General features: G+C 54.3%; 1 protein-coding gene across 5 annotated transcripts in view; it reads left to right on the top strand.

Annotated features, from left to right (window-relative positions):
• The window catches only part of LOC102056891 (transmembrane protein 263-like), a 204,923-nt gene extending 190,978 nt beyond the window's left edge, over positions 1–13,945 (top strand). For all 5 annotated transcript variants that reach the window (XM_055715558.1, XM_055715560.1, XM_055715561.1 and 2 more), the window contains 2 exons: positions 9,094–9,652; positions 9,946–13,945. In XM_055715558.1, the coding sequence (XP_055571533.1) occupies positions 9,094–9,380 (287 nt within the window). In that variant the 3' untranslated portion in view covers positions 9,381–9,652; positions 9,946–13,945. The remainder of the gene's footprint in view (positions 1–9,093; positions 9,653–9,945) is intronic.
• The last annotated feature ends 849 nt before the right edge of the window (positions 13,946–14,794 follow it).

Genomic DNA, 14,794 nt, shown 5'->3' with positions numbered 1-14,794 from the left:
AGAGAGATTAAGTCTTTAATAACAAGATGGCAAAGTACACAAAATATTCACGGCAGCTAATGATGAGCAAAGCAGACGTTTGATGTCTGACGTTGGCAGCTTGGAGCACCTTCCTGCCGGTTAGACGTGACTGCCTTTCACTCCCATGCCCCTTCCCAGATTGCTGCTGGGACCAAACTTCAGGTGCTTTTTGATAAGCTGCGGGTTCGCGATGTCGTTGTGGGAAGGGCTGCTAGCCTCGCTGGGCAGGGGAGGCTCAGCTCAGCCTGCCTTTTTGTAGATCTGCAGAGTAGCACTAGAGCATGGAAGGGAAGTCATTCCTTACATAAACTTGGATTAGGTTATTTAGTCTCCGTTGTTTGTAAGGGCCTCATAGAACCGTGAAAATGACCTTTATTTCTCTATGGATTTTTTTCCTTTTTCACTTTACAAATATTGATTTTATTTTTTTTTCTCCTGTGTCTTTATCAGAGCTGAATTAACAAGGCTGTTTAACAAGAGAGCCTCTGATTCATTTGGGCTCTTTTCGTGCCAGGTGCTATCACAAGCAGCTGAAAGCAGCTCGGTAAAGAATGTGCAACAACTGTTACAGAATTGACAGAGGAGTCCTGACAAGAGCTGAGCTAGCATGGGTCAAAGAGCAGGCCTGAAAAGATGGTCTTTTCAGCCCGGGCATAAATGCAAGGAAGAGTTGTTGGTAAGGAACAACATTTTATGTCTGAAAGCTTTCCTCCTCAGACCATTAACGCTTGAGGCTGCTGAAAATTGTTGAGTCTACTGGATTATTCCAGTTCCACCCACAGATCTCCAAGTGAGATCAAGAGCCCATATTTGCAGAAAGATGTGATTCCCGTCCTTGTGATCCAAAATCTCAGTGTCACGGTGATGAGACTCCAATAGGAAAAAGAGCCGCTGGTGCAGGTTTATGTGCTCTTCCTTGCCAGGCTTTTAAGCGAGTCTCTTGACTGATTCAAGAGCTTGTAGGTGGAGTAGGCAGTGGAAATGGAAGGCAGACAGGGGCATATAGTTCAAACAAACTAAGTCTGATGGCCACTTTTGATGCTTTTAGCAGAAGTGAGAAGGAAGGTGTAGCCCAGCTGAGAGCTGTCCCTTGCTGTTCATACTTGCAGTAATGCACCATTGCGGTTTCTTCCGCAGGACCTGGTGGCTGGTGAGGGTAGGGGAGGAGGCAGCCGCCATGCAGAGTTCTTCGGGGCAAGCTGAAATCTCAAGCCTTTTGGGATGATGTCTCCACTCTGTCCATGGCCTTGAGACATCCTATAGGTTCTTTAGTGGCCTGTCTGGCCATTAGGCCTGACCTTCTGCATATACTCCATATTGAGAAAAAGAGATGTCACGATGGAGATAGAAGTGATATGTCCAGGTTTCTGTCTTCCTGAACGGGCAACACCACTTGTAGCTTTGCTCTAGGACTCTCCTGTGGGCTCATCTTTCTTACAACCTATAAGCTGTGGTGGGAGATGGCATCTGCTTCAAACGAGACAAGGGTCTCCTTAAACCAGCTGTGGTACATGCCTGTAAAAAGGGTGAGTCCTCATTCTTAAGCATTTATGATCTATATCAGAGGAGGACAAACTTCCAAGGACTTTGTCGCAGTGTGCCCTTCTTTCTCTCCAGGATGAGAGGTTAAGTATGCCAGTGGGAGCTGGGAGGTTGTCTCTAAGAAGCACCATGAGGCCAATCAGTTGGTGCTCGTTAGTTTCCCCTCCGCGCAGAGCAGACTCCTGCCGTTCCCAGCATGCCAGGCTCAGCAGAGCTGGGGCTCCTGCCTGCCCTGCCGCAGGGATCCCCATGCAGGATCCCCGCTGTGCTGCCTGGGCGGTCACACCACCCATGCCTCAAACAGGCCACCAAGGTGGAGAGGAAGCAGAGGAGATGTAGCTGTTGCCCAGCAGGTCGGCAATAACGCTGGGTCTCCAGGCTCCTACCTGATCCACGTCCTTTCTAGCAGAGGATGCTGTCCGTCCTGCAGCTTGTGCTTTGCTGGAGCAGAAGGAGCGTTACCTCTGGGCTGTGGGCCATCCTGCTCTTCGGCATCATTAGAGAGCACATCTGTGCCACCAGAGTAGCAGGAGTCTTGTAAACGTAGAGGGGAAATAAGTAAGAATCAAAAGGGTCCCAGAGTATCCTGGTTGAAGGAGACTCTGGCTGTTCCTTACAGGCCGTTACAGCTGTATAAAAGAGATGGTTCTGGATCCAGAAAACCGTCATCTTCTGCAGAGGAGGGCAAAGCCAAGGAACAGCTAATTTTTTTCAAGAATAAGAAAGCCATCTCAGAGCAGATCTTGGCTCTGGTATTGAAGGTGCTTGAGGAACGAGGGGACAGGTTTATATTCTTCCTCCAATTAATATCTCTTCCAAAATGAAGCAGTTCAACAAAAAGAGTGAAAATGGCATTCAGGTGGTGCTTGTGCCGTAAGGGGGGGGGGGGGGGGGGCAGTGAGGCTGGGGGGGGGTCCTTGGCCTGCCTCAGGGCTGGTCAGGTGCTTTAACCACTGCCTTATTAGCTCCTCTGAGGCCCATCTCCCTGACTCATCTTTTCAGTGGCGGTTTCAACAATACCGCCGTGTCTTTACAGACAATTTCTGTTTCGGTGACGTGATACTTGCCAACAAAAAGAGTCCAAAAACTCCCAACCAACTCCGAGACTCACGCTTCCAGAGTCAGAGCGTTGGCTGCTTCTCCCCGAAGGCTCAGCCGAGGAAAACAAGCCTCTCCATATCGCTGTTCGTTTACCCTCCTGAACCCTGTCTCTCAGTGCTTCAAGGTAGATGCTTCAGCAGTTACTGCTGCTCCTGGGGCATGTGCAAGGAACAATTAAAGCTCATTGTGCCAGAGAAGAGCCCTGGGGTGAGCTGGGCTGCAGAGACAGCTGCCCCTGTTTTGCTGCGTGCAGCAGCTTCCCGAACAATGCTGTTGCAGAGAGAGACGAGTATGTCTTGCTGATTGCAGAGTTAAAGTTTAAAACTCAAAGGCTAAACTAAATGTGGCATTTCTAGGCCTTTTGCTGGTGGCAACCATCTTAGTTTGCGGCATCCAGCAGCTGGGCAGAGCAGGGCTGGGGAGGGCGCAGCTGCCGAGCCAGCGAAGCTGCAGCGTGGGGCTGATGGCGAGAGTGAAGCACGGGTGTTTAAAGAGCACACGCTTTGTAGTGCTGCCTTTAGCGCTTTGCCTGTGACGCTGCAGGATCTAGATCCTCAATCCTAAAATGACAGAAGGGATGCAAACGGCCATTCCTTCGCCTCAGGCGTACAGCTGTGCCCCGCAAGGATCAGCTAAGCCTTCTCCAGCTACCGGCCAGAGGCCGGGAAGAAGGCGGTGTTGGTTGTACCCCTGGGGAAGGGGCCTTGCTAGGTGGTGCACAGCCAGATATCATTTGTGCCCAGCGGTCGGGGTGGTCCCAGCCTGCTTCAGCTCCTCGTGCTGTAAGAGGAGCAGGACAAACGGGCGCAGCTCGGCCGTAGCAGGCTGGGGTGCGCAGGAAGGGGGCTGCTTTTCTCTTGCCTTTGTGGCTTTGTGTCTGCAGACTGGATACCTCTCCAGAGATAAATCAGAAGTTGTCACTGGTGTCTCTACTGAGAATGTCAACAGGAATCTGTCAGCGCCAGTCATGATGATACAAACACAATTTCCTCGTTGAAAGCACCGCACCAACTGTACCTAATTAACCTCTGTGACAGCACAGCAGTACAAGGAAATAGGGATCATTAACTTCAGCTCCACTTTACAGAAGGGGAAGAGAAGCAGCAGTGCCGGCCCCATGCGTTTCACATTGAGCTAGTCTTGGAAAAATCACAAGGTTAAAAATAACAATAATCCATTTGGGGTTCTCAGAGTCTTAGGAGTGCACTTGAATCAAACTTTCAGGTTTTTCTCCAAGAAACATCAGGACTGGAAACTTCTCTCCCATACGTGCTTTTTTTGTCACTCAACAGCCAAGGCTTTTAGAAAATCACACGTTCTCCATCACCATGGTGCAGAGGCAATAAAGGTCAAAGCGATTTGCTCAGTGTTGCTTAAAAATCAGCTGGACAAAGCGGGGAACTAGACTGTGTGAGTAGCTGACCCTCCACCCCGTGCTTGTTTCTCCAGACCAAACATTTTTCTAGGTGGGGGAACCTGCCTAAATCCACCAGTGGTCACTTAATAGCTGCCAGAGGCGTAATTCAGGCTTGAACTAGTGACCTCATCCCTTCCTCTGCCGTCTGCTGAAGGACAGGCTGATGACATTGCCTGTTTACATGTTGGTCTCTGCGCCAGCCCAGCTCCTTCGCCTGGGGCCCCGCAGGGTTGGAAATGTCCTAAAGATGCAAACCCAGTGCTGCTCCCTGACGCGGCTTTCCTGGCTTGGGGTGGTTTCGTAAGTTAGGAAAGAGCAGCTTGTACAAGCCCTTTGTAAAGTAAGTTTCCCCCCTGCCTGGCATATCACCTGCAAGCAGGGGCCGAGGGGAAGAGTAACCCTGCACCGTTCGTACAGGGCACCAGCGCCGGTGATGGTTTTGTCTCGCCAAATAAATGCAATGCAAAGCCCTAAGGAGCTGCCGTGGCAGCTTTGCAAGTTCTGTCTGATATAACCGACAAACGGATCTCACTTCTGCCCAGAGTCAGAGATGCTGTCGGGATGAGATGGGAAGGCAAGGCTTTGTGCAGAGCCGCAGCAGGCAGGACCCCCGCTCTGGAGAGCAGCCGGGGGGCACCACGCAGGGCTGGGGCGGGGGGGGGAGTGAAGTGTGGGGCGCTGACCCCAGCCCAGAGCGCTGGCATCCATGCAGGAGTGCCTTTTATTCATCTGTTTTTCTCCTCCTTCTTCTGTTCGAAGCTGACACAGGGTGAAGTGAAGCTGAAGGGACCCTTGAAAAGGCCAGGTCATTGACAGAAAGGAAAGAGGCCTTGGCAGATGGTGAAGAGCTTTCATGAGCAGCGTGGGCTGCAGCCGGCACCAGGGAACAGAATTATTCCCCTGCTCGGGCTGTGTGTCTGTCTCTCTGATTATTTTGTGTATTTCATCTCTGCTGTCTGTCTTACCCTTAATCTGGGCTCCTCTGTGCCAACAAAATGCTTAGCTCACTCCATTGTCTGAGAGACTAATTTGCACTGTAAATCTGATGCTTATCTTACATGACAGCTTACTGTGGGGTTTATTGCAGTCCTGAAGACAAACTAACCTGGGCTGGCTAGAAAGCTTTCGACACATCATCAGGAGTAGAGAACAGATGCGACCTGTTCCAGTGTTCTGCCAGGTTAGGATGTGGCCCATGGTGGCTGAGGTCACAGGGGATTTCTCTTTCTCTTTCTCTTTCCAGATGTTTGAACCTGAGCGAGTCTGGGGTTTTTGGTTTGTTTGGTTTGGTTTGGTTTGGTTTGGTTTGGTTTGGTTTGGTTTGGTTTGGTTTGGTTTGGTTTGGTTTGGTTTGGTTTGGTTTTTTTTATGGCACAGTTTCTGTTCTGTGTTGGAGCTGTTGGAATGCTTCTGGAGCAGCCTCCCACCCTCCTAGGGCCAGGTCCTCCATCCCTCCTCCCTACTACCTGTGCAGTTTTAAGGGCAGTGAAGCAGCTGCAGACCAGGTGTGGGCAGCGTGTGAGCGCTGGTGCTCCGGTGTGCTGCGGCTTTGTTGTATCTGCCTGGCTTAATCAGAAAAAACCTTTGTCCTTGTCTTTCTTCATTAGTATTTCCTGACACCTTCTCCAATATGTTTTAGCTTTTTGCTGGCAGAGTAACATCCCCCTTCGATCTTGTCTGCAGTTGCCTCCTCTCTGGTCCCTGGGCTATCCACCTGCAGGCATTCACATACCACCTCAGAGATTTCCACACTAGCGCTGTTCAGGTAGCTGGGCAGCTCCAGGGGCTGAAATCCTCCTTCGGAGTCGTTCCAGTTAGCCTCAGACACAGGTTAACCTGGGGAGAGCCAGATGCTGCTGTTTTGCTGGAGCTCTTGGCTCTTCAGCTGAGCACACCAGTAGGTGTGCAACGCCCAGAGCTTCAGCACTGCAGTCCTCTGGGATGCAAAGGATCCTGCTTCCCTGGACAGGGGAGCGGGAACACAAGACCTCTGCCATCCTTGGAAGATGGTGTTGTTTGGAGGACCAGTCTGATTTTCACAGAGTGGAGTCCTGCATTACAGTTGCATGGATTTCTGGACCCCTGTGTTCTTCCCACCTTAATTCTGAGGACAGGACACAAAAATGACTGTACTGCGTAAGCGGTGTGCAGCAGCTGGGGACCGGCGACTGAGCTGGAAATGGAGCCAGGGGATCTCAGTAGCATTGAGGGAGAGGAGGAAAAAAAAAATTCTTAGAAAAACTGTTGAGCAAAAGGCAAGCAGTATGTTGTGTACTGGGTAGGACTGTAGCTGCTTTAGGCTACAGCCCAAACTCTGTACTGGCCCCTCTCAAACTCCATTTTGCTGCCCAGATGATCAGGCAGATGTGTTGCCTGAGGCTTATTCCAAGTCCTCACAGCTGGTGAACACCAGAATCCCCACAGGCACTGTCCTGAGCCCTGCTCGAGGGAGAGCTCCGAACAGCCTGGAAGAAGCTGAAGGGAAAACGTGCAGCTCCAGGAAGACTCCAAAATCTGCAGAATTTTAGAAGAACGCAGGACAAAATTTCCCAGGGAAGGACCATCACACCAGCTAGTTCAGGCTCATGCCTCATCTGGGTTAGGTTGCTACGCAGCCTGCTCTGAAGCCCCCTCCGCTTCCCTGGCTAGAGATGGGGTCAGAGACATCGAATCCCCTTACTTAAACTTCTGCGTTAGGTGCCTGAAAGTCAGCAATTTGAATCTGCAGGCATCTGAATTGGTTTCCTAAAGGGCCTGGAAAATGCGCCTTTCCCGCAGACGAGCTGGTGTGAGCTGAGGGTCCCCGGTGCGGGTGGCCGCCCCCCACCTGCCCCCGTGCCGGAGCACAGGCAGCAGCTCTGGTGCGGCAGGGGCTGCCCGTCCCTGCAGCCCTGTGCATCCAGCACCCCGAGGCAGCTGGTGCTTCCAAGGGTAAAATCCGTGCCCTGCTGCTGCTGAGGGTTTTCTGTCAGACTGCTAGTTGGTGTGTTAAAGAAAAAAAAGGAAGGAAAAAAGCTTGTTTTCCAGCAGTGCTTAAGAGACCCTACTGTGTTGCGTGACGTGCGGACCACAGGAAGATAGTCTCCGCTCCAAAGGATTCACGGGATAGCTTGGCAGAAGTACGCCGAATAGCAGATGCGGTGAAGGCACGGGGTGAGACAAGTTAGTAACAGCAAGAGGAAGATGTTTGCTTAGACTGACTAGGTCTGACATCTCCATCAAGCGGGGCGTGCAGCGTGTGAAGGCCCCACCACTCGATGAGCGGCTGGGCCAGCCTCGCGGCGCATCCCGGGCTCTGCTTCCTGGCGAAGGGAATCCGCTGCCTGCATCAGCCCTGGCAGCAAGCTGCGTGGAGGCCATCAAGGCGGGGCTTTCAGGTAGACTTTTCTGCTGCCTGGAGTGGTATTAACAAGGAAAGAATCTGCTGCTGGGCTGCATATACAAGGGGCTTTCTTCTCGGGGAGCTTTGGAGAAGGGGAGTGGGGGGAGTCAAGAAGGCAGTGGAAGGGCTGGCATCTTCAGAGACAAAGCGCGTCAGGCCAGCAGCTCTCAGCTACCTGCCCTTCTGGGCTGAGCTTGCCCACTGCTTAGGTTAGCAGTGCGTCCGTTGGTGCAGCCCAGGCTGAGCTGGGATGCCATGGCCCGGGGGACAGGTGCCAGGCTTGTCCCCACGCCGGGGGGACGGGTGCGCACAGGGCTGTGCGGTGCAGGCTGGCTCCTTCCCCGGGGCGCCGGCAGAGCCTCTGGCAGCACTCTGCTCTGTGCTGGCACGGCCTCTGTCCTGGGCTCTGGGCACGACTGCCCCGGGTTTGTATGCAGGCTGTCAGCAAGCCATTTCCATCCCTGTCACTTCCCTGCTCCTCAGGGAATGGGGTGCACGTTTAGCAGGGGGCTAAAGCCCTCCTGCTGCATCAGCACTGTGCAGCCTCTCTTCTGAGCAGGTCATGGCTTAGAAGGGCTGCTGCTGCTCCAGGGATCCTGTATTCCCAGCTGGCGCTTGCTTTTTTTTCGTGCCAGGATTGCTTTATTGTATTTTTGCAGTTATTATCAACTCATCTCATGTACAGAACTGGCAGTGAATCAGAAGTTAAAGAGTATCCAAATAATCTCGCCCCACGAAAAGAGCAGCTCCTCCTTCGGTGCCTGCACACAGCATTGTTAGCTGATGCGAGGGGAGAGGATTGTGTGGAGGCCAGGAAGGGAGCCGTCAGGTTTGAATCCCGTGAGTAGCAGTTCAGAGACAACCCTTTCCCAAGAAGTGGCGAGCTGTGAACGTTATGTCTGCAGTGTTGTGGGCAGGTGTGATGGCAGCTTGGGTGGGTATATCGTGCTGGCCTTGATCCAGTTGGCACAGGTAAAACAGCAGCGACATAGCGTAGCAACTTTAGCAGTGTCTTAACACTATTAAATACGTAGCTGAGATCTCCGGAGGGCTTGTACAACCCAAGGTGACGTTTGTGTCACTGTATCTTTACTGCCGCTTGCTATCTGTGCTAGCTCAATTACAGTTCTCGCAGACAGGTCTGCGCCGTGCCTGGGTCCCACGCCTGACATGAGCGCAGACCTGGCTCCCAGAAGATGCTTCCGAGGACTGGCCGGCCAGGCGAACGCCAGCTGCTGCTGTCTGCGGCTCGTGCCTCCTGCACTACCGTTAGCCTTTGTGATTTGCTGGCGTTAGCCAGCACGCAGGCGAGGGGAGTGACACCTCTTGTTACTGGGGTTTGCTTTGCACTGCAGCAGCGAGGCTTGCAAGTCCGGGGCTGCAACTGAGCCGCCTTCCTCCCTTCTCCATCACGCAGGCAGTTCTGCTCCCACTCCCTGCCCTGCCGAGGTCCCCTCCTGCCGTGCTGTAGCCCTGGGGTCGCCTTGGTTCCTCCTTCAGGCACCGAGAGGGCTGGGGCTGCAAGGCACTGTGCGCGGGGTGGGCTGCCCTGCTGGGCTGGAAGAGTGTCCCAGGGAGAAGGGCTTCGGCGTGGATGTTTCTGACTTTCCCTTTCCCTCTCTCCCTGCAGATGCCAGCAAGGACCATCCGCAGCAGCAGGCAGGGGTGATCTGGAGAGTGACGGGTGGCCTCTTCAGTATCACCCGGGGAGCCGTGGGGGCCACGCTGGGAGGAGTTGCCTGGGTGGGCAGCAAGAGCCTGGAGCTCACCAAAACAGCCGTGACCAGCGTCCCCGCTGCTGGCGTTGGACTGGTGAAGGGCAGCGTCTCGGCAGTGACCGGCGGCGTTGGAGCCGTGGGCAGTGCAGTCGCCAGCAAAGTCCCTTTCACCGCAAAGAAGAAGGACAAGGCTGACTAAGCCCCGTCGCAGCTCCCTTCCGAGAGATCAACCCGCCCGTACTCTCCCCCTACACAGCACCTCTTTGAGTTGGAACCAGCTGCTTCAGGGAGGGTCAAGCACCTGAGCAGACTCCGGCTGCAGCCTGCTCAGCACCGCCTGCCTGGCTCAGCTTACAGAGCCGCTGTCAATGCCTTTCACTCCCATCACCTACTGGGAACCATCTTTACTCCGAGGGCTTTAAAGGCGCCGTTGTCTCTGTCTTGCCGTTTCCTTCCTCCCTTCTTGCTCTTGTAAGCACAGAGGGCTGGAGGGGGTGTCAGGCTCCATCTGCCTGGAGGTGGGGGGAGTAACAGGGGAGAGGGGAGAACTATGCCTGGCTTCAAGTGTGGGCTGTGGAGTCAAATTCCGCTTCAGCTGGGAAGACAGCCTCTGAAACACCCCTTCCCTTGGCCCTGGGAGGCGTGTTTGGGGGTTCTGCCTGGCGGGGGACCGTAGAAGAAAGTCCCCATTGGCACAAGGGAGAGAGACCATGAAGAGGGGGAAGCTTCCCTCCTGCCCCGCACCTCTTACCTTTTCTTTGCAGGGCCCATCCCACAAGCTCCTTCCAACTACTTACTCCCTGCCTGAATTGCACCCTTCAGAGAAGGAACCTTCAAGCTCAGCGGAGCAGCTCCAGGGATGATGCCACACAGGAGCATGATATGTCCTGGGCCATCGACTTCTGCACAGATTCTCTTGGTGAGAGGCAGGAGGATGCGAGCTGCTGTGTGTTCCCATCTGGGGAAGGAGCTGACAGTGGCATCTGCCAGGCCCCTCTGTGATATTGCAGCACAGGTAGCGATGCTCCGGAGAGACAAACTTTGGGTTTGACCCTTGAAGTCCTCGCAGCATCCCCATCTGCAAGAGGGGCATTTTGACTCCAGGCCACACTCTCACACCACAGACATCCCTAGTAACCATGAGCAAGCGTGTTCCCAAACGCCACCCAAGCTCTGCTGCAGGGAGGGAGGGAGGGGAGGCTGAGAGCATTGCTCTCCCTGTGACTCAGCACCCTGGGAGCGGTGGCCTGGGTGTGAGTGGGCTGTGCCGCGGTGGAGAGCGCTTCCCCGAGGGGCTGAGCGTGCTCCAGTGGCAACCAGCCTGCACGGGGCACCAGCAACTCCTCCTCCTCCACTCGCTGCTCCTGGGGCTCCAGCCCAGCTCCTCTAAATGACCATGTTGCACTAAACAGCCCACCCACACTTGTAGTGCCGCAGAAACCCAGACACCTGCACCCATCTGGGAGTCACAGCCATCCTCAGCCTGGCCCGTCATACTCGAGGGGCCACGTGGCATCCCACACATACGTGCACACACACACGCGCGCGCACGCACTCTCCCTCCAAGATGCCCTGTAACTTTGGGGATGAGGAAAGCCGCAGGCTCCACTGTTAACTCTGCTGCTCCTGGCTTTGGCAGGTGATTAGCCTAGGTCGTTAGGTGTTGGATGCATAGGCAAGTGAAGCAGTGCTTGCGCTGTATTTTATAAATATGCACCTGTGTTAACGTGTATCAGTCCACAGGCGTGTCTTCAGCCAGGGAGACGGCACCGTGCCACTGCCGCGGAGGAGTTTGCATAGTCATCTTTGGCACTTCCAGCATATAGTTTTTATATAGGGTCCCGGTTAAAATAAAAATCATGTTTTAGAGGATGCTTTCCCCCCTGTTGGCCAGTGCATAGTTTATTGAAGCCAAAGGAATGTGAAAAATCCCCTTTCTCCCGTCTTTGCGGTTTGTTTACTTTCGGCCCTGTCTTTTGGACATTGAAGCCAACTCGCCTGATCTTCATTTCCTGCTGGAGGTCGCGGCGCGTCCTGGCCGCTCTCTTGTGCTTCGGACTCAGACGTCAGGGAATATTTAAGTACAGCCCCCCGCCCCCCACCACCATCTTTGCTGAGCATTCTTGGGCTTGTGAAGCCATTTTCATTCTGCCCTTTATTAAATCCACATTTTGGGCCTGACGTGAGTGGCTGTGTCCCTGTGCTAGTCACGCTGGTGCCCGTCTGCCCCTGTTACCTTCGCCTGGTAGTCTCTGCCGTTCGCAGTGCTGAGGAGTTGCTGATCCCCACAGCGCGTTACTCCTGATAGCGCGACAATGGTTTAACTGACATCTTGTGTTTCTGAAGAGGAAACGGCATTCCGGGGGGTGTGTGCATTTCCTCACTTTGTCTCTTTTGTTCTGGTGGAGGCCAAGTTGACCCAGACTTGTTGGGTTTGTCTCTGAAGGCAGCGGCTTCACAGAAAGATCAGGCCTTGATGTGTGCCTGCTCTGTGCTGGGATGCTCGTGGCAGCTGGCAAGGCCAGAAGTCTTGTCTGTTCTTCCTTTGTCTCAAATGCCCTGCGAAGCAGGAGGACGGTTTGTGCTGCATGGATCTCTGCTCGCTGCTCTCCCTGAGCATATCTCATTTCTTATTCCAGGTCACAGACTGGTCCTGGAGCAAGCCCTAACCCCAAAGCTAAAAGCTGCTTGTGCGCAACTTGCCGTGCTGTCATCGGCCCTCGTAGAAAGAGAATCTCTTACCCACTGGGATGGAAGGCGGTCTTCTTCCTGACCGCCCCTCCCAGGCCTCATACAGGAGACGGTGGTGTCTAAGGGGCTTGACTTCACCGGCCACCCCTGGGCAGGTGATGGGAAGCTCGTCACACTTTTGGCTGACCAGTATCCCACGCTGGCTCTTGCATCCTTTCCACGCTGTTGTCTGCAGGCACTGTGTGTGCAGAGCAGGCATAGGAAATAGGGCAGACGTGCTCTAGGGATGGCCACAGGGGTCCTGAGGGGTCCCCATCTTCTTGTTTCTGCTCTTCTGTGTGTCCTTGCGGCAAATGGAGTAAAGCTTTCCATTTGCCTGGAACGGCCGTTTCCTTGCAGGGTGGCCTGGAGAAGGGGAGACGGGGTGTGAGGCAATCTCCCAGCCTAAATTGCTGTTATGTGGACCATAAACAGCAACAGAGATCAAATTAGCAGGCAGAGGTAGAATATTAAATCTATTCCAAAACCAGGGCTTCACACCGCTTAGCAGGCATGCAGGAATACGTAACTATGCAGGACTCGGAGGCCGCTGGAAGGTATGTCTGTTAGCGTGCTAGGCTTGCTCGGTTCAGCCAGGTGACCCAGCCCCCGGCTGCTTTTCTGTGCACTCTTGGTGCCAGGGCAGAAGGAAGGCAGGGTCGGTGTTCCCAGTCTAAGAGCAAAGATGCCTCCTGACAGCTTGGGTTGCGGAATCTGGATCGGCCGGGGAAGCTGCTGGCTCCTGACGGATGCCCCATCTTTCCTTCGCCCACCGCCTCTTCGTGGTAAGAAGGGCATGAATTACATTGTGCGTAGATCCCATTGCTAATGGGGGGGTGGGGGGGGGGCTTGGTACAAAACTGGGGAGGGGCAGCACTCGAGGTGGGGGGAAGGACTGAAGGGACTTAGTATAAGGAACGTCAGCAGTTTTCAGGTGACAGAAGATGCGGAGGGACTGATGACAGGAGGAGGCAAGGAGCGGGGAAGCAAGAAAAGGCGGAGTGGAGGGAATTTGTTTCTTGGGACAGACTGTGGATCGGAGGATGAACACAGGAGTTTGTCCTAGGGAAGAGTGCAGCAAAGGATGTGGGTGTATGTGGGGTTCGGGGTGTGGTGGTGGTCCACGCTGGCTGGCACCCTGCTCCCAGAGTAGTGATGATTGCCAGGGGTTCCCATTGATCAACATGCCCAATGGATGATCCGGGCACTGGCTCAGCTCCCTCCTCACCACCCCTGTTCCCAGATCTCCCCCAGCCTGTTGTCATCATCTCCCCGTGGGGGGGGGGGCATGTTCCCATGGTGGATGTGGGACACGGCCCTACCCGCAGCCCCTGCCCCACCACAGCTGGACGTTCCCCGTGCCCAGGGAACATGTCCCAGCTGAGGGGAGAGCCCACAGGCGCATCCGCTCCTCCCTTCTCCCTTTGCTCTTCTCGCTGTCCTCTTTCTTTCTTATCCTTCCTTAGCTTTCTGTCTTGCCCCTGGGTAGAGCTCTCCAAAGCTCCTGCTGAGACCTTCGTTAAGCATCCACACTCGTTAAGCATCCACACTCGTACTGGCTGGGGAAGGGGGAGAGAGGATGACTCCCCCCACAGCTCTTCTGGCTGGGAGAGAAGTGCATGTCTTCCACCCCCTTCGTGTTTTGGTGCGTGTGGAAAACCTTAACCCACTTCTTTTCCTCTTGGTTCCCTCCTTGGCTCTTGTCCCTGCGGGTGGGTCATTTCTGCATCTCCATTGCAAAATCGTCCTTGTGAAAACGGCAGGGTTGAGTGGGAGCGTGGAGGTGGCTGGAGAGAGCTGCAGGCTGCTGGGGCCCGACCCTGCTTCTCCAGGTGCCCTTGGGCAGCCCCAGGACGCGCTGCGGCCACGTGTCCCGTGCGCGCTGCTGGGCTCCGGAGAACACTTTTGTTCTTTATCATTCCGTTGTCTGTAATTGGTTTCCTACTGAATTTGTTTGCTTGGTTTGTTTTGCAGTGTGTTTCTGGGAATATTCTGCATCTCTGTATTTTAATTACAGTAAAATTTGAGGATAAACCCCTTGGTTATGCTGGCTCTTGTTTCCAGTGGGAGGGAACGAGGAGAGGAAGCACAACTGAAGGAAGATGTTAGAGATTCCTTGGGAAATTGGATGTCTCCCCTAAGGGCTCTACACGAGGCACCAGGCAAGGCTGAACCCCCATCCCTGCTTAAACTAGGCCATGGCTTTCAACCGCGATTCAAAAGCCATTTTGCTGCGGGCGCATTTCCTGATTGGAATGGTAGGAACAGTTTGGATAAGACTTCTCAGCTCAATTTCTTTTGTTGATTTAAAGAAAGACCAGTGCATGAGAGGACTTTTGGGGCAGGGACAGCTGGCCTAGCCCTGAAAGTGGGATCTCGGCAGCTGAAGATGGGAAATTTTGCCTCTACAGACGCCATTCCTTCATGCAGGTTGGCATAGCCGCTTTTCCCAGCTGAGGAGGTGAGGAAAATCCCCGTCCGCCCCAGCAGCCTGCCCTTTCTGCAGGGGAAGGTGCTGTGCCATCGCTCCCCGGAGCTGCAGGGCAACTGGGCCCTCTGCATTTGGCTGGCGGGCAGTGTGGGTGCTGGGGGGCACAGCTGGCCACCCCGGCCGCCTCCCCTGCCCCACGGGCGCTTGCCCAGGGCAGAGCCGCCCCAGGCTGTGGGGAACGCACAGCCCGCACCCCCGCAGGGATCGTGCCCCAGAACTGGGTCAAAGCCAGGAGCCAACTGCTCAGCGTTTGTTAACTGCTGACAAAAGGATTAATTTAGTAGCCAATAACGGGGCTATCAAGCCATTTATTTGGTTGACAGTTTGCTGCCAGCTGCTCGGTAAGAGCGACGTGCAGCACGCTGGTGGCACTGGCTGCGCCCACCTCTGCC

The sequence above is a fragment of the Falco cherrug genome, chromosome 7 (genome assembly GCF_023634085.1).
Source record: "Falco cherrug isolate bFalChe1 chromosome 7, bFalChe1.pri, whole genome shotgun sequence".
Lineage (NCBI taxonomy): Eukaryota > Metazoa > Chordata > Aves > Falconiformes > Falconidae > Falco > Falco cherrug.
This window is presented reverse-complemented; position numbering and strand designations above follow the sequence as displayed.